At 46.9% G+C, this 19,532-nt stretch overlaps 1 protein-coding gene across 2 annotated transcripts in view; it reads right to left on the reverse strand.

Annotated features, from left to right (window-relative positions):
- The window catches only part of MRC2 (mannose receptor C type 2), a 49,844-nt gene extending 30,514 nt beyond the window's left edge, over positions 1 to 19,330 (reverse strand). The window contains exon 1 of one of the 2 annotated variants that reach the window (XM_032457150.1): positions 18,735 to 19,330. In XM_032457150.1, coding sequence (XP_032313041.1) covers positions 18,735 to 18,855 — 121 coding nt within the window. In that variant the 5' untranslated portion in view covers positions 18,856 to 19,330. The remainder of the gene's footprint in view (positions 1 to 18,734) is intronic. The other variant, XM_032457149.1, reaches the window with a different exon arrangement.
- Positions 19,331 to 19,532: the final 202 nt, after the last annotated feature.

Raw genomic sequence — 19,532 nt, forward strand, 5'->3', positions numbered from 1 at the left:
ACCAGACGCGCAGGCATCACCCGGCTGCTCCCAAGAGCATGTCTCCGCCAGTAGTGCCCACCTCCTCGTTGACCGAGACCCCGGGCCTCTGCTGAGCCACATTTGTTTTATCTGTGGGAGTCCTGAGCAGATTATTTCATACAGTCACTGGCAGGAGAGCCCCAGCCACAGCTCCATAGTTGGCTGATTGACGATAAATGAGAGAATTTATTAGGAGGCAACCAGGCAAATTTAGAGAGAGCAATTTTTTAGATTTTAATTTTAACAAAGTGGCTGCAGAGGTGTGTGCCGGAGCCAGGGTCAGTAACTGAAAGCTAAAATATTAGAAGTCCCACAACCCTGCTAACTGCGTTGTCAACAGAAAGGAAGAATCTCCTTCCCTTGGGCCTTTCTGTATTTCCCAAAGTGAATTTTTTTTTCAACGTAGATATTCACAAAAAAGAAATGTGTGGAGGATTAACCTGAAATGTATTGCTTTGTTTGTGAGAGATTGAGGTTTCAAATATAAACAGTCAATTCACAAGTAACATTTTATGAACAATTTCTAGCTGACAGTCTTTCAAAGAACACAGAAAAAAAAATGGTTGGGACCCCTCCCTGCTGCACACAACTCAATGAGTTCCTCATTGGCCAACTGCCCTTGGAGGACCCAGGCTGTGTCCTTGGCCTCTCCGTGATTTGCCTGAGAGTCTGGATTCATGGTACATGTCTGTTGAATGACAGAATGAATATGAACAGGAGGATCTTAGAATCCATTTTGTCAGTCTTTTAGAATGTGGAAACTGAAATCCAGAAAGGTTAAGTGACTTGTCCAAGGACACTCCAACAGCTGGAACCATGACCTTTTCATTAGGACTAAAACTTGTTCAAGTCCTTAACAGCCCGATGCCAGTATTTCCTTATATAAGTTGACCTTATAATTTATTGTCTCATATTGTGAATGAGAAGGAGAGTTAGTAACAATTCCACCACGACAAGAAGCTTGAGCCAGGACTGTCGCAGCAAACTAGGACATATGGTCACCCTGCACTTGCAGGAAGAGACCACAAATAGTGATACAAGCTAATGTTTACCATGCACTTGCTGGGTACAGGGGACTGGGTTCCAGGCTTTCTCATTAATCCCCACAGCAACCCTCAGAAGTAGGTAAAATTCCTATCTCCACTGGATAGATAAGGAAACTGAAGTATTAAAATAACTGAAAGATCAAGCATCTTGGTAACATGGCCAGTTAAGAGGCAGAGCTGGGATGGGAGGCTAGAAAGACCAGTCAGTTCCAGAGTTGAAGTTCAAACTGTTCCAGGTACTTTTAACTGATAATCTGTAAGCACAGTGTATTTGGCCTTCATGGTACGTGAAAGAAAAGTGAGCCAACATTTAACACTGGAGAGATTTCACATAAAAATCTGAATTTCCAGCTACCCTCAGACACACTGGGCGGCCTGATGACACTGGGCCAGTGTGCCTGCAGGGAACCAGTCACAATTTCTGGGGGCGGCTGCCCACCTGGGTGGCGACTCACCAGTTTGCCACAGTCCCCACCCACCCCTTTTGCAACCCCTACCCCAAAACTGAGGTGGAATGAGAGTGGCCGTATATTTTCATGCTCCCACCATGGTTTTTATCAGAGTAGAAAAATATTCTTCAGTATCCTGGTCTCCATTAAGAATGGACCCTCCCTTCCCTCCAAAAACAAAAACCGAAAAAAGAAAGAAAGAAAGAATGACCTGAGGGCTGTGCTTATTTCAAAATTGGAAAAAAAAAAAATGTGTTCAGGGGCTTCCCTCTAAATTAAGCTCCACTGTCCCGCAGTCACAATGTCCCTGTGACACGCTGCATTCCTTTCTCGACATGTGTTTGAAACGCAGCACAATATGATTCTGATAAATCGTGACAAGTTTCACTACAAGTTTTTGCTCTGCTCGTTGGCAGTTTCGTGACCTTCTGACGTGGCGACATTCAAGGACTTGTTTGGTTCTCAAAGCAAAGCATGGCCCACTTTAAAGCCATGATGAGAAAAACAACTCTTTTGAGCCGCTGCCTCGGCATTTTACAGTATGACAAGCCCGCTCATACCCAGTCTGGACGTTTAGATAAGACCTCAGTTTGGGATGCCTACCACAAGTGGGATGTTCCCACTTTGATTTTTCTGGGGCACCTTTTAAAATAACCACTTAGAGTTGAGCCCTTGAAAAATGAGTGACCTGGGTCCCAACCACCTTCTAAGTACTAGGTGTCTGCCACCCTGTTCTCTAGCGCCTCTCATTGGTGACCAGGGATGCGCCCCACCCCCTGCCCAGTTTCTGGGATCTGTAAGTAGCAAATCGTTATTTCTACCTCCCCTGTATTGATTGGTTTATTGAAACTGTGCTTTCAATCAAAACAACCCTAGGGTTTTTACTTTTCTAAGGTGGAAGCTCAGTTGCTTACAGATGTCAACACCAAATCCACGAGCCTCTTCTAATCTGCATATTCTTAACTGAATACGCCAGCTCCGGCTTCTCAACATAAAAGTTAAATGAACTTAGGATCTTTTTTGCTTTGAACCTTCTGGATCTCCCTAAAACTATATGCCAAAGATGAAACTTGCTGTCCTCTGAGATGACAGGCAGATGGGACCTTCCTTATTCACACCTTCTCCAGAGGCACCAGGGTGAAGGGCTTAGGAGGGTGGCTCTGGAATCAGGACCCACCTAGGTTCAAATCCCTTCTTAGGCCCTGGGGCTGGCTGCCTCACTTTGGGGAACGCACCAATACGACCCACCTCCTGGGTTTCTGGGCAGATTAAGCAAGAAAATGCTTAAAGATGTTCTGTACCTGGTAAGCACTCAGTAATTGAAGGCCATTATTGTTTTTTGACATTGAAGTGCCTTTACCCAGATGGGGGCTGTGAGCTCAAGAATCTGTTTGTTTCACAGCAGAGAGCCTGGGAACCAGGCTTCGCAGACACTGCAATCTGGATAAGAGGAAGTGATAAGAGTAAATAAAGCCAAGGACTCGCGTGTTTAAGCTGCTCTTCAGAAGAATTACAAGAAAAATAAATCCACAGTCCAGATGTGGAGTCCTCCCCTGGTTCCCAAGGGTGCCTGGTCACTGGCAATGATCATTTTTTTCTGGCCTCTGAACTTTTGGACCCTCCTCAGGTGCGCCTGGCAGGGAGATGCAAAGAGAAGAGGCATGGACAGTATGTCAGGGAAGAGTAGGGGGACTTCTGGGGAGGTCAGGGAAGCCTGGGGTATGCTGCTCTCCCGGCCACATTCTGCGGAAACAAACTCCAAGGGCCATCGTAAAGGGAAAATGAGGTCACAAAACACGCAGCTGGAAGGGAGGGTGTGGAAGGAGGTGGCGTAGCGCCCACACTACTCACCACGGCAGATGCTGGGACGGGAGGAGGAGGACAGAGTCTGCGTGGGACCCTCGCTAGGACTCAGGCAGTCACATGGCATTGGGGCCCCAAGAACAGAAGGAGGAACGGGTTGGGGCAGTGCAGGCCAGGGAATCTAGCCTAGGCGTTCAGGTTCTGATTCTGCCATCACAATGTAAATGATCGTAGGGGACTCTTGTTTTCTTACCTATAAACTGAATTCAAAAATACCCTCCTCACCCCTTCACAGGCTCCTGGGGAGATCTACAGGGATATTGACATGACCCTTTTAGGGTCTCTCTCTCCCATTAAACTGTTCCTTCAGAACAGGAGCTGTGTCTTATCCATTCATCTCTCCAATTTGGGGCATACAACAGGTGCTCAGTACATGTATGTGTGTGTTTTGTTTGTTTGTTTTGTGGGGGAGGTTTGTTAGGTGTATTTATTTATTTATTAATGGAGGTACTGGGGAAGAACCCAGGACCTCGTACATGCTAAGCATGCACTCTACCACTGAGCTATACCCTCCCCTCCAATACACGTGTGTTGAACAGAGCTGGACCAGGGGAGATGGAAAGGCAAGCTGCCCTGTGTCCTACAGACAGGGGGTTAACATCCTCTGGGTTACACCTTCCTTTAAAAACAGATCATGTGTTGACAAAGAATAGAAAGGAATAAGGGAAACATGAAATTATTTGTAATGCCAGGAGGTCAGGATTATGCATAACTTTCTATTATGTTATTATAATGTTTCTGGAGTAAATAAAACCAAGGGAAAGGAGACACAGAGGGCATCTTAAGATCTTTGAAGGAACCAAACCTCTCTGCATTTCCTACAGAACCCAATTCTGTTCTCCTCAGTGTTTGGCGAGGTTGACTTGCTTTGCCCTGGAGGCCACTACGAGTCATACAGGCAAGACCCCACCATCACCACCATTGTGACATCACCCAGACCTCCAATGACACAAGAGACACAATACAAAGAATGTCTGCGAGGGCGCCCCCCCCCAAATTCCTTCTCTTTTCCCACCCTTTTGCTCCTTTTTGCTGATTTCTTCCGTATATTTTGAGAACCGTATTTTAAAAGTCCTGCTCCCACAGCCATCACAGGTCTTCCTCTCTGATCTTAGTTACAAATCAATGGTGCGGTCAGAGAGCTCAGGCTCTGGACTCAAGTCTGGGTTTGAATTCTGCTCTTCAACTAGTCATCTGAGTTCTTCATCCTTCAGTGCCCTCACTGGTTCAGTGGAGAAAATACCCCTCGTGTTTACTGCACAGAACAATTACTGAGCACCTGGCACGTGTCAGGAGCTGTGCTGGTGCTGCCCACAGGGTGGCGGGCAGGACTGGTTAAGACCAGGGAGGGAAAGACTCACCACACTGCCCCACATAAGTGAGCTCATGGGAGCAGTAGCCCCAGGGGGCAATCCTTCGGGAAGAGAATTTGGCACCCTGTGTCAAAAGCCTTCAAAAACACAAAACTTTGACCCCAGAGTCCACTTCTTAGGGATTTAACCTAAGGAAATAATTAAGAATCTATGCAAAGATTTCACTACACAGCATTATTTATAATACCAATGACTAGGGGAAAATTAATATCCAACAAATTATGGTGTTAACTGAGTAAACTGAAATACACTTACGCAACAGAGTACTATGCAGGCAATAAAAATTAATTTATAAAAGAGTATTTAACCATGAATAGAGGTTCACACTGTAACTGATTTTTAAAAACTGAATGTATAATATGACCTTATTTCTACTTTCTTTTAAACCAGGTAAAGTCTGAAAAGACCTTTTTGCATTCTTGTAATTAAACGTGGGTGTCCAAATTGCCAGGGGTGCTTGTTTACAACGCAAGTGGCCAAGCCCTACAGCAGACCTGCAGGATGAAGGAATGAATATCTGGATTGTAAACAAGATTCCTGGGTGACTCTGAGGCTCACCAGAGTTGCAGAACCACTGTATATGCCTAAGTGTTAACAGCTATTATCACTGACTTATGGGGTAGCTGGTGATTTTTATTTTCATCTCTTTGTATTTTCTACAATTTACATGTTTGGAATTTAAAGAGGTATGCCCTGAATGTCCAATAAGGGATGAGTTAAGGTATATATATACAATGGAATCTTACATAGCCAAGGGAAGGACTGGGTGGAAATATACTAATGACAGGCTGGCATAAGAAAGAAAGTTACAAATCAAAACTGAAACACCTATGTAAAGTTCTATACAGAAAGGGATGGAGAGGAGAGGAGACACAATTTGGACGGATATTCTCCAAAAAGTTAATAGTGGCTGTTTCTTAATGGTGAATTTTTAGCTACTCTTTCTTTTTTTTGTAACTTTTCTATTTTTTGAATTGTCTACTATGAGTAGGTATCTTTTTTTTAAATCACAAAAATGTATTCTTATTCTGAAAAAATATATATGCAGCCTTGTTCAAGTTAGCTAAATGAAGCTCCTCCAAGTTCAAGTGTGCTCCTGGGGGCCTAGTGGGGGAAGGAGAGTTAGTGAAACAGAAAGGGTGGGGGAGCATAAAAGGGTAAACGCTAGCATTCCAATGAAGAAGAAAACCCAGTTCCACCCAAAGGGCTTTGTAAACCGTACTGAAAGGGCCAACTGTGTGGAGGAGGAGGGGGATCAAAAAGATACTTCCCAAATAAAAAAACGTAAATGAAGAACACACAGGGGAAAGATGTTTGTAACAAATATGGCAAGAAGCTCATATAAGCCAATGAGAAAAATATAGAGACCCCAGTAATTTTAAGCCCCTAAGACCTGAAGAGATAAGATGATCAAGGACATGGATGAACAGACAGTTCACCCAGAAGAAACATTCACGTCTAATGAGGGTACGGAAAAATGTTTAAAAGCACTTGAAATACTGGTAATGTTCCTATTTGCTGGATCTGATCCTTGGTTAAATGGGTGTGTTCAGTTTGTGAAAATTCATTGAGCTGAACATTTATGATGTGCTCACTTTCCTGTTTTTATATTATACTCTGAGAATGAAGAATTGTAAAAGCAAGGGATGAATAAAGACAAAATAGAGGCTGGGAGAGAGACAGAGAAGAAGCACATAGGTAGATACAAGTATTATAAAGTTCTCTGTCATGGATTAGGTGGTGGATTCACAAATTCATTATCTTATAATGCATAATTATTTGTTTACAAGAAGACCATGCAGAAAACCAAACAGTTCTGGATTGCGTTCCCTGCTCTGCCACTCACTAGTATGTGATCCAGGCTCTTCGCCTCTCTGGCTCAATTTCCTGATGGGTGAAATTGAGGAATGTGAAGATTAAAAATATAGCGCATGTGTTATTGCCTAATACTGATCCTGGCGAACTAGATGTACTTAGTAAGTATGCATGTGCTTTCCATTTCTCATTTGTTGCACAATGTTATATAGAAACATCACAAAGTTTTCAAAAAGGTGGAAGCTTTCTGAAAGGCTGATTCCCATCCAAGTACTAACCAGGCCCGACCCTGCTTAGCTTCCAAGATGAGATGTGACTGAGTGCGCTCAGGGTGGTATGGTCTATACTGACTGATACCTTTCTGATTTCCCTCATCCCCTAAGCACTGCCATTTAGAGCTTATAAAATTTTGTATCCTGATGTTTGTTCTTTAAGTGCAAACTTGTGTTACAGCATTTGCATCCTCTCCTGTTGTCCCTTCTGCAAACACTGGGCAGATAAGAGCAGGATCACAAGGTTCACCTTTGGGGGTCTGTTAACAGAAATAGCCGCAACGCTAGTGCCCACACCCACGACCCAGCTCTTGCGGGTGAGCACCTTGAGAGCGCCCTCAGAAAACCCTGCTCTGAGGCTGACTCTCCTACACAGGCCTCCTGGCCTGCAAGCCGGGGAGGCCCAACTCCAAATCATCGTTTAAGAAAAAAGAGGGGCAGGTGTGGAGTAGCTCACAAAACTGCAACCAGGGTCTCAGCTGGCTGGGGTCTCCGTCCCTGGAGTCGCCCATCCAGCACACATTATCCACACTTCCCTCCCGCAACCAGGCTGTCCCATTCCTGCTGGACCCCACAGTGCAGGGCTCCCTCCACGCCCAGAAAAGCCCGCCCTCCCACGAGACTGATTGGCGCTGCAGAGTCACGTGCCTCAGGCTTGGCCCCCCCCCAAGTGGGGGATGGGAGTGGGGGAGGGTGCTACTGGAATCACGTGGTTGGACAAAGAGAAAGTTGTCCTCTGCCACTCTGTTGCTGGAAATTACAAACAGGTTTTTTTAAAAAAAAAAAAAAAAAAAAAGCTTTAAAAAAATAGTCACTCTTGTTAAATAATATGTAACATAATATGACAGAATATGACATACATAACCTGTTAAATTTTGGTATGGTCTTTCTACCCACTTTATCTATATACCACAAACACACACACGCACACACGTCCAAACAAATGTTTTTGCATCTTGTCTTTGTATTTATTATTTTAGAGAAAGGGTCTTTCTGTCTCTTAATTTTGTGAAAACAATTTCAATGGTTTTATGCTCTTCTGTGATGTGATATGCCACGTCGCAGTTACTCATTCCCTAGCTATTACTACTGGTCTTCAATTTGTAAGCAGATTGTCTTAATTATAAATAATGTTGTATTGTATATATTGTTACATCAATCTTTGTTGGCACTTTGTTAAGGGTATCTTGCTTTTTTTTAATTGCTGGTGATTTAAATATTTTCCAAAGGCATATTAGACATTGGTATTCCTTCTCTGTGAACTCTGTTCCCAGCCTTTATTGTCTTTATCTATTCTGATCTCAGATGCCTTAAAACTACTGGGGGTGCTTGTGTTTTTCTTATTGGCTTATATGAGCTTCTTGCTATGTACATTCCAGATATTTCTCCCTGTCTGTTGTTCTTTTAAATTTTATTTGGGACCCCCTATGGTCACAGCTTCTCCCACCAAGGGTAACTGCTCCTGCCTTCAAATAGCATAGATCAGTGTTGCCTCTTTATGTATTTTACACAGATGGGTCATGTTTCATGAATGCCCTTGCATCTGGCTTAGTGTTTGTGAGCTTCACCCACATGTCACATGTGGTTGAAGGCTGCTCATTCTCATTGCTGTCTAATACTTCATCGTGTGGAGCTACCACAATTTATCCATTCTATTCTTAATGAGCCTTTGGGTAGTTTCAAATTAGGGGCTAGTTTTCAGTTTTTGACTTTTATGAATAGTGCTGCTATGAGCAACTTCACTTTTTAAAGACTATAGTTTAGTCCCTAAGATTATGTAATAAATACAAAGGAGAAAGGGCACCTTTTTAGTGGAGAGATCTGGTTGACACCACCTGAACCAAGTGCTCAAAGTTAGCATCATCAATAAGGGAACAAACTGACTTAATGTGACACAATGGGAAGGACATGGCATCCCCCCTGTGGTTTTCTTTCCAAAAATGTTTAGCATGAACTTAATGATTCAACAATCAGACAAATACAGACTGTGAGCGTTCTACAAAACAACTGGTCTGGAGTCATCAAAAACAACCCAATCCAAAAATGGGCAGAAGATCTAAACAAGCAGTTCTCCAGTGAAGACATACAAATGGCCAATAAGCACATGAAAAAATGCTCAATATCACTAATTCTCAGAGAACTGCAAATCAAAATTACAATGAGGTATCACGTCACACCAGTCAGAACGGCCATCACTCAAAAGTCCACAAACGATAAATGCTGGAGAAGGTGTGGAGAAAAGGGAACCCTCCTACACTGCTGATGGGAATGTAGTTTGGTACAGCCATTATGGAAAACAGTATAGAGAGTCCTCAAAGAACTAAAAATAGACTTACCGTATGATACAGCAATCCCAGTCCTGGGCATATACCTCCAGGTAATTCTAATTCAAAAAGATACATGTACCCCAATGTTCATAGCAGAAGTATATACAATAGCCAAGACATGGAAGCAACCTAAATGCCCATTGACAGATGACTGGATAAAGAAGTTGTGATATATTTATACAATGGAATACTACTTAGTGATAAAAAATAAAATAATGCCATTTGCAGCAACATGGATGGACCTGGAGACTGTCATTCTAAGTGAAGTAAGCCAGAAAGAGAAAGAAAAATATCATATGATATCACTTATATGTGGAATCTAAAAAAAAGAAGAAAAAAGAGGACACTAATGAGCTCATCTACAAAACAGAAACAGACTTGCAGACATCGTAACAGTCTTATGGTTACCAGTGGGAAGGGATAAATTTGGGAGTTTGAGATTTGCAAATGTTAACCACTATATATAAAAATAGATAAAAATAAATTTCTTCTCTATAACACAGGGAACTATATTCAATATCTTATAATAACCTTTGATGAAAAAGAACATGAAAACAAACAACAACAAAAAAACGCAATGCCATAAAAGACAAAAAGGCCAACAATTCTAGACTAAAGTAGACATGACACCATACTGAGTCCTGGACTTGAATAACTGTTGACGTTACTGGGACAACTGGAGAAATCCAAACACGAACCGCATACTACAAAAAAGTATTTATCTGTTCTATTTCTTGAAGGTGATTGTGGATTTATAGAGGAATATCTTTGTTTTTCATTGATACATGGTACAGAACTCAGGGAAATGTCATGTCTACAGCTGACTCAGAGCCTCACCACACACACACGGTGAGGTGAAGCAAATGCAGCCAGATGTTAACAGTTGGTGCTTCTAGGTGAAGACTATATGGGTGCTCACTGCATTATTTCCCCCCAATTTTTCCAGGCATTTGAGAACAACTATAATACTAATGTGGTCCTCTGGGATTTTTTTCCCACTCAACAGCATGTCTCTAAGACTCACTCATGCCAGTGCATGTAGCTGAGGTCCGTTAGTTCACTGCTGCATTATATTTCATTGTGTGTCTATTTCCTGTAATTTATGTATCCATATTTCTTTCGTTGTGCGTTCTTGTTTTTGTTTTGGCTATTGTAAACATTGCCTTCCAGCCCCTTCCAAACCACCAATGCTCTTATGTCCTCAGATCCTTCAGAAACGAGGTTAAGCAGCTATGAAGTTAGAAAACCCTTTCCTCAGGGACCAAGACTGGCTGCAAGGCCATTTCCTGTTGAATTCCTGCTTGACCAGGCTGGTCTGACTCAGGGCTGTTTCTCTCTGTGGTCAGACAGGTTCCTGACCCTCCGTCTGAGATTTCAGAGCAGTCTACTGCTTCCATCTTTCTTCTAACAAACTTAAAACGTGGCACCTAAAATGACATCAGTAAACCTTTGCCTCTATTTACGTTGCGTTACATTTTGGGGCAGGGATTGCTCTCAAAATACAAGCTTCAGGAAGGCAGGAGCCATGCATGGCTTGTTCACCACGGTGTCCTCAGTGCTAAAGACCAGGCCTGGCACATTGTCAGTGTTCAGGAAAACAAAAACAGTTAACCGAAAGAATGAGAAAATAAATGTCAGTGGTCAGGCATGCATTTTCATATAGTTGTTACCGGTATGTGTATATTATTTTGTAGGATTGCCAGGTGTCATGAGAACTTTCCTTCTTAGATAAAGTTCCACATAATGATTAATTATCTATTTGTCACTTAGAACCACATAAATTGTCCATCGTGGTAAGATATCTTGGTTTGATTAGCCATGCTCTTCGTATTGGGCGTCTGGATGGTTTCCAATTTGTGGTGCTATTATTAATAGCACTTCTATGAACATTTTTTTTCCTCTTTGGAATTAAGGCCTTACAAATCCCCCAAAGTGGAATTATGAGGTCAAAGGATAAGAAGTCTTACATATCTAGTTTCTCACATGTTGTCTGAAAGAGGGAATCCTGAATAACTGAACTAACTTATGTGCCCCAGGCATACATGTTAGTTTCCTCACAGTTCTGCCAAGATTAAGTTTGCCATTTTTACTAGTTTAATTACATATTTCTTAATTGATGTGCACTTAGGATGCTTCCATATTTTGGCAATTATAAATAACGTTGCTGTTAATGGTGGTGTGTATGTAGTTTTTGAATTAATTCTTATTTTGTGGTTCGCTTTATTCCTCTGATAACTATGTAATTTTAAAAAGCTGAAGCTCTAAACGTTCTTAGAAACAATGAAAAGTACATATATTTTTTTTAATGTGCAGTATATTGTGTATGTGTATTTACATGCAATATATTGTGTATGTACAAATTGTGACAATTCTACCTAATAAAACTGAAAAATGAAAAAAAAAGCCACAATACCTGACGTTCAGTAGGTACCTATATAATTGCTTTAAATGAATTAATAAATCTCTTGCATCATCAAAAAAAAGTTAACTTCTAATGATCTTTGCAATGTGACAACCTGCCATCCAAATTTTCTCAACTGTGATCAGCTAAAAATTAAAACTACACATTTTAATTTATAATCCAGTTGTCCAATAACATTTCAAATTAAAGATTCCTTTTCCCATTAGTGTGTTGCTTCTGGTGTGTCTCACACTGAGTCCTTATAACAGTCTAAGTCTACTTTTGAAATGCATTCCAGTCCACTGGACTTTTTTTCTATTTATTTTACTTTAAATTTTATTTTAATGGAGGTACTGGGGATTGAACCCAGGATCTCATGCATGCTAAGCATGTGCTCTATCACTGAGCTATACCCACCCCCAATGTTTATTTTAATTCAATGCCATATGTTTTTCATGATTGTGACATCATCTAAAACTGGAAGGATAACTCTCCTAATTGCCTTTCTACTATAACAAACAAAATTCTCATCACAAGAAAAAAAATTTTGTAACTATGTGAAGTGATGGATGTTAACTAAACTTAAAACGGAGATCAGTTTGCAGTACACACATAGAGCAAATCATTATGCTATACACCTGAAATTTAACACAATGTTCTATGTCAATTATATTCAATAAAACTGGGGCAAAAAAGCTCTTTGCGACACTTGTCTGCTCTTTTTATTTGTCTGTTTGTTTCAGTAAACATTGACTAAATGACACTGTCCCCAGGGCTGAAAGCTGTGCAGGGTCCACACAACCCGGGAAGGAAGGAAGTGGCTCAGCCAGACGGGTGGCAGCGATGAGTGTGTGAAAGGAGTCTGGGGAGGAAGGCTTCTTCCCGCGAGGGAGCGGGGACCCCGGGACATACCTGCGAAGCCAGGCGCTAGAGCAGAGGCTTCACCCAGCAGAACTCAGGGCACCAGAATGTGACCTCCTCTCAAGGGTTTAAAGAGAAAGGCTAGAACCTGATTGTGGAAGGCCTCAAATTCTCAATTCAGAATATTGAGACTCTTCTGTTGGTGGATAAAGCTGCCCTTTTGGATCACAAATCTGGCAATAATGCTGGCTCTGGACGGAGGATGGAAGCCAGGAGGCAGAGACCATGGATGCAAAGTGCATCACAGAGGCCAGAGGGAGAGGGAATTTTCAGTGTCCATCAACAGGGAAGCAGTTAGAAAAGAAAGTCCACCCTTCCAATGGGCTACTGATCACCATTAAGAATGAGGCAGCTCTGAAGCCTGTCATAGAAATGCCAAGAATATTATAAAATAAAAACTCTTTGCAATATACAGTATAAAGCATGGTCTGATTATGTGTGTGCATGTGCATAAAGACAGGAGACTACCCAGAACTACAGACAGTGGTTACTGTTACGGTGTCGGTGGTGGGAAGGGAGGACTCAGATTTTTTACATTTTACTTCTGTATGGTCTGACCATTTTCCACCGAGCATGCATTATTAAAACTGAGACTATCAAGAGTATCCATGCTGCAGGGTGAGGTCTGTGGAGGGCACCGGATTTAGTAATTAGGGAACCTAATTACCGTGACCGCTGGGAGGCAACTCCTTAGGCATTTGGCAGCCGTGAGGTGGGGTGACCAGCCGTCCCTGTCTGCCTGGGACTGTCTAGATTTTGCACTGAAGTGCACGGCCCCAGGGAACTGCTCAGATCTGAAGTGACGGTTAGCTGGAGAAACTTCATGACGCAGAGAAGCAAAGAGGGAGAGTAGGAAATTCAGGGGCCAAAGGGGTAAGAACAACTGAGGATTTTTTTTTCTTTAGGATTTAAATTTACTTTCAGAAAATGCATGGTTACTTTTAGGCACTTACAGTAGTTAGCAAAGTGTCATCAAGAAGTAATGGGTAATCAAAGACCTACTTTGATTTTTTTTTTTTAAGTGGTGGTAGTTAGAACGTTGTATGTTGAGAGGTAATTAGGTTTATTTATTTATTTTTAGAGGAGGTACTGGGAATTGAACCCAGGACCTGTGTATGCTAGGCATGTGCTTTTCCACTTGAGCTATACCCTTAAATCCCTTGATATTCATGTTTTCTCTTCCTAATAATAAAAATAGCAATAATTTCATATTATTTGCTAAGAAACGAGTGTGTCCAGCATCACACCTTGCATCTCATACACGTATTATGTAGTATCTGTGTAATTCTTACAGTACCCCTACGAGGGGCTATTATTTTATTTTTCCCATTTTACAAATGTAAAGACTTGAGCTTCTCCCCGAGGTCACACAGCTGGTGAGTGGCATTAACTGCAGTGCCACTGATCCTGTCCTGATTTACATTTCCAGAGGACTAAGAGGAGGCGGGATGTCCCCAGCCATACCACCCTCCTGCCTCAGTCTGCAGTGGGGAGCACCATGCCCACCTCTCCTTTCAAACTCTCTCCCAGGATGTCGGGAGAGGCTGAGAAACCGGCTTCTTGTTTTTCCCTGTAGGAGCTCCAAGCCCACCAAGCCCCTAGAGATGGCCCTGGAAAAAGAGAGAAAAAGGGGTCTTCCCTCGTTTTGGGGTGTACCCCTGTGTTCTCCGTCTGAGAGACTGTCTCCCTTTAGCCCAGGTGAGCCCAAGAGGCAGAACCAGACCCCTAAGTGTCCTTCTCAGGATTCTGGGTCTTGAAGAAAGGGGCAGTGGGAGCCAGGCAAGAAGAGGGGAAGGACAGCCCAGGTGGCAGGGAGGGTGTGCACAGAGCCTGGAGGTGGGAGGAGCAGTGGAGGTGCGGGGAAGATGGAGCAGGGCGTGCTCAGGAGGGGGACACAGGGAAGACGTGGGGACTGGGTGACCTGGGAAGAAGCTGAGGTCTCGGTTATCATCCAGCAATGCAACCAAAGCATTTGGGGGGCAAAATGCACAAGGAACTGAAGACGGTGCTGAGGGGAGGCAGAAAGCATGGGCCCAGCCAAGTAGGATGGGAGGGGTCTACATGACTCAGAGAGGGGACAGAGGGTCAGAAGAAGAGGAGGAAGGGCAGGAAAGAAACTAACCACTGGAGTTTCACATGGGGCCACAGGTGAAGTTTGGTGGGGAACCAACCCAGGGTGTCCTCCAAGGGGCTGGAGATGGCTGATGCCGCAGGTCCCCGGGGCCGCAGGTGCCACTACGTAGCCTTTATCCAGCCTGCCTGTTCACGACACAACTCCCAGCTGAGGAGTAACTGGGATCTGCAGGGCCCAGGGTGTGTTCCAAGAGCTGCCTCACCACTCGAAGGCCCACTCCACCCAGATTTATAGGATCCAGTCAGAGGAAGCGGCCCCTCCCCATCTCATGAAGGACTAAACAGGAAGGGCCACTTCCGGTCAGCAATGCCCAGGCCCTCCAAGTCTGGGGACCCCCACTGGGGGTGCAGGGGAGATGGGTTCAAGAGAACTGGCCACAGTCAATCCTGCTCTCGGAGCCGCGCAGCCTCAGTAAACACCCACTGACTGAGTGAATGAACGAACATGAATCCTTGACTGCCAGGAAGTGGGGTCCCTCCACCATCAGGCCCTCTCAGTCACTCACTTATCCATGCCACCTCAGAGCAGACACCCCAGGTTCCCTGAGGACACCAAGGGGGGGTTGGTCCCTGCCTCTGGGGCCCCCTGGGACTGGGGGAGAGACAAGCACCCAGACAGCTGGGGTGCAACTGAGGGCCACCCACTCTTCCCCTTCCTAGGTTTCCTCTCAAAAAGTTCATCAAGAGGATGTTCTAGAGGCTTGCAGTTATAGAGGAAAAACCAATGAAGCAGAATCTTCCAGCCTTTCCTAACACACACCCCAGCAGTGTTAATATTACGGAGATGCAGCCTGGTCTGGTACTGAAGTGTTCAGGCTCGGCAGACACACCTGGGTTCGAGTATCACTTTCACCGCTTCCTAGCGGTGTGCTGGTGTGGTCTTGGGCACACATCTTAACATCTCATTTGTTGACTACCAGAGTGTAAAATGAGTGATAACACACCCCAGGGTTGTGAGAGGTGGACGAGCCGTTGCCTGTGCAGCACGCGGCACGGCACCCAGAGCATACAGAATGGTCACCTCTGCAGTTACCACTTCATCCTTACAGGGTGCGATTATTTAATGCTTAAATTAGTGGTGAGTCCAAATGAATGCTCTTCTGAGAATTTTACGGTACTTCTGAATGATTTCATCAGCCCAAATCACTATACTCTGCAGGCATCAGAAAACTAGATTCCTCTTGTGTGAACAGTGGGGACCAAGACCCCAGCCTCCTCCTCCCCTGCCTGTGCCCTCACCTTGTCCAGGTCAGCCCGGGAAAGGGCCGGATCCTAGCACCAACCACAGCTCAGCTGAGCATGACTCCAGCCCTGGCAGCTCACAGAAGGTGAGCGGGCTGGAGCAAGGAAGACTGAGTTTTGGGGAGGGGGGTGTGGATTAAGAAGGCTCTGAACTCCATGACTCACCAGGAACTTGGCCGGAAGTGCAGGGGATCTGTCTGGCCCACTCTGGCAGTAGCAGCAAGTACCTGATGCCTTTCGAGAGGAATGCCTCCCTCCCTGTCCTTTAGACAGCAGAGCCTGTCCCCTCAGGAGGATTACCAAGGTCTTCTCACTCTCTTCTCACTCCCAGACCCGGATGCCTGATCCCTGGGGCTCCCAGCAACCCTCTTTCCAATCTGAACTTCACTCCTCTACTCAGAAACTCCCACAGGTGCTCCAGGGTTCCCCTACCACCAGACAGCAAGAGGCTCCCGCCTTTGGCCAAAGAAGCTTCCTCTTCACTTGAGCTTCTCCCCCACCCTACTCAGGAACCCTCCACCCCAGCCCAGCAAGCTTCCACTGAATCCCCAGAACAGCCTAGCCCACCTTCCCGTCTCACCCTTTCTGCTCCCCTCCCTGCCTCTGCAAAGCCTGGTCCCACCGAGGCTTGGTGACCCTTTCCCCCACAAAGTTTGTCCTGCCTTAAACAAAATTTTCTTTTCTCCAAGGATGCAACTTATACTCCTCTGTACCTTCTTTCCTCCCCAGGTATTTGGCTCAGCACTGAGCAGAGAATGCTACAAAAATGCATCAATACTACAATCAACAAAGGTTTTCAGCCACACACTTTGTGGGGTATGCCACAAAGGTAGAGAAAAGACAGATTCTGCCATCCCACACCAAGGAGGCGCTGCTGCTCCGCCACCCCCAAGGGGTGCTGCGGTGCCCCATCCTCTCCTCTTCTGGTGGCCAGGAAGCCACCATCCACACCCCGCCCCCAGGACAAGTTTCACCCTTGCAGCGCTGGCCTGCCAAGCCAAATCCTATCTTCCACAGGCATTTCCTTGGGTCACTTGGATCCTGGTGCTGATAAATTCTTCCCAGGAACCACTTAATTCATCAGGTACAAGGGGATGCGAAAGGAATTTGACCTACAAGTATTCTAGGCAGAGGGAGTAGGGCAGGGATGGTACCTGTAACAACTTCATCCTCCTCTTGCTCAATGGCTGCCCTGGAAACCAGGCCACCCCCACCTCCACCCCCAACACCATCCTCAGCTTCCCTCCCCCAACCCCTGCGCACACCTTCTCTGGGGGTACTTAATGCAATACCACTGGGAAGGGGCCCCTCCAAGGTTGTGGGACAGAGGCTGAGGAAGGGCAAGGAGGGCCGGGAGGAGACTTGGAGGCAGAGGGGCACTCCAGGCGTCCTCCCAGACCGGGCCTCTCACCAGGCATTTCCAGCTCCCTCTGTCAAAGGTTCCATGGGGGGAAAGGCCGAGTCAGCACTCTGGCCGCAACTCTCCCAGGGCCTGGCTTTAAAATCTGCTCTGGGGCTCTGGGAATGGCCATCTTCTTCCACCCCTCCCACCCTGTCAGCCTTCCGAGTTCCTTCACAGAGGAGCAAGACACAGGCAGGAGTGCAGGGAGGCAGAGGGGACAGCCTGTGTGCCTAGACCTATGTGGGTAGGGAGTTGCCGCCTGGTCTGTTTGTCTGACATTCAGTTCCAGGTGGGTCTGGAATTCAGGAGGGGGCTCTGCTCGGTGTGAACATGCGTCACCCTGACCCCCACCTCTTCCACGGGCACAACTGGGGCAGATACATGTCTTGGTGGCCTGTGTCATGTCATCCCACTAGCTAGGCCAACCCAGCAAGCACTCGCCATGGCTGGAGGCCCCAGAAGGGCTTTGCACAAAACTGCACTCGCTGCACTGACTGTCCCCTTCCACTCACCCCCACCCCCAAATTGAGTATGAAGCAAGACTAGGCTTTATGGGCCCAGCACTGGGGCTGCAACAGCAGTTCCAGTTCTGACTCCTGCACCCTCCCCAAGAAGCAGATTGTTCCCTTTCCCTCTCGGATTCTTGGTGAGGGGTCTGTCTCCACACACTTCACTGTCACCCTTTGAATGAGTAACAGAAAGAGAAGGCACAGCTTCAGTTTCTTTGTTTTCTGTTGGTTGGGTTTTTGCATCTTTAGCAGCTCTTCTGCTGCCCAAGACAGTCAGAGCCGCCCACACACCACACACAAGACACACACACACACACACACTCACACACACGGTGCCCAGCCTATCGCTGTATCCTCCTGATGGCACAAAACTGCCCCACAGAGCTCGATTCAAGCGGTGCTGTGCGGATGCTGTATGCCACAGTCTGTCCTTGAAGACCAAGTGTGGAAAAGAAAATATAAACACCTCCGAGGTGCCAAGAAGGGCAAACAAGTCCTTACAAATTATTCACAAACAACAATAACGCAACGGTCCTGCAGCAAAGCAAAGAGCCCGGCCTGGAGACTCCTGGACGGAGCCTCTGGTTTCCCCGGACGCGCCCTGCAGGTCCCCGGGCCCGGGCAGGGCTGGCGCCGGGTGGTCCGGGAGGGCGGGCGCGGGGGTCCTCCCGGAGCCCGCCCTCTTCCTCCGAGGCGGCTCAAGACCCCCGGCTCCCCTCCCCCGCCGCGCGCCACATCTGGTTCCACTCAGGTCCTCCCCCACCTCCAGGCGCGCTCCTCCTCCCTTTTCCCCCCGCTTTCAGAAAAGCGGAGACGATTTTTAAAAACCCAGTCACACGCACACGCACACGCATACACGCTTCTGAGGGGGGAAAAAAGGAGGGAAAAGTCGGCAGAGGCTCGCTCCCCGGCGCCCCCCGCGCCCGGCCCCAGAAGTTGGCCAAGTTGGCAGCGCCTTACCCGGGAGGGCGGCGGCGGCGGCGGCGGCCCTGGGGCGGCCGAGATGCAGACCCCCGAGGAGCAGGACGCAGCGCAGCAGGTGACGAGGCCAGGGCGCGGGGGCCGGCCGGCCTGGCCCCATGCCCTCGGCGTGGCGCTTGGGGGACGCAGGGACCGAGGGTGCACGGGCGCGGCGCGCGGTGGTAGCCCGGCGCTGGGCTATGGTGACCGCCCGCGAGGGGCTGGCGTCTTCCTCCGGGTCGGGACGAAGTGATGCCTCCCGGGGAGAGGAGGGGAGGTGGAGGGAAGGAGGAAGGCCGGGCGGAGGGAGGGCGGAGGGAGGAGCGCAGAACCAGGGAGGAGGATTTGAGGGGCAGAGGGGAAGTGAAGCGGGCAGCGTGGGAGGGGAAGAGGAGGAGGAGCGGGCGCGGGGCTGTGGCCGGGGCCCGAGGCAGAGCGCCGAGAGGGAGAGGAAAGGGGAGGTGGGCGAGGAGGAACCGCGGGGTCCACGAGGACCCCGGTGTGCGCTCGTCCTCTCGCTCTCCGCTTCCCTCTCTCCCCGCCTCTTCTTCCCTCTCTTCTCTGTCCGGGCCTGGAGCCCCAGACGCTGCGTCACAACTCCCCGGCTGGCGCGGGCGGGGAAGCAACTGCAAGACTTTCAGCAAACTTCACCGCGTGGCGGGACATGGGCTGCGAGGCCCGACTGGGCGGGGGCGGGCGCGGGGGCGCGCGGCTGACCCAGGCGGCCAGACCCAGGCCACTGGCGCCCCCTCTATCCTGCCTCTTTCTGCTTAGCATCTGTAAGCCACAGAGCATCCG

The sequence above is a fragment of the Camelus ferus genome, chromosome 16, assembly GCF_009834535.1.
Source record: "Camelus ferus isolate YT-003-E chromosome 16, BCGSAC_Cfer_1.0, whole genome shotgun sequence".
Classification (NCBI taxonomy): Eukaryota; Metazoa; Chordata; class Mammalia; order Artiodactyla; family Camelidae; genus Camelus; species Camelus ferus.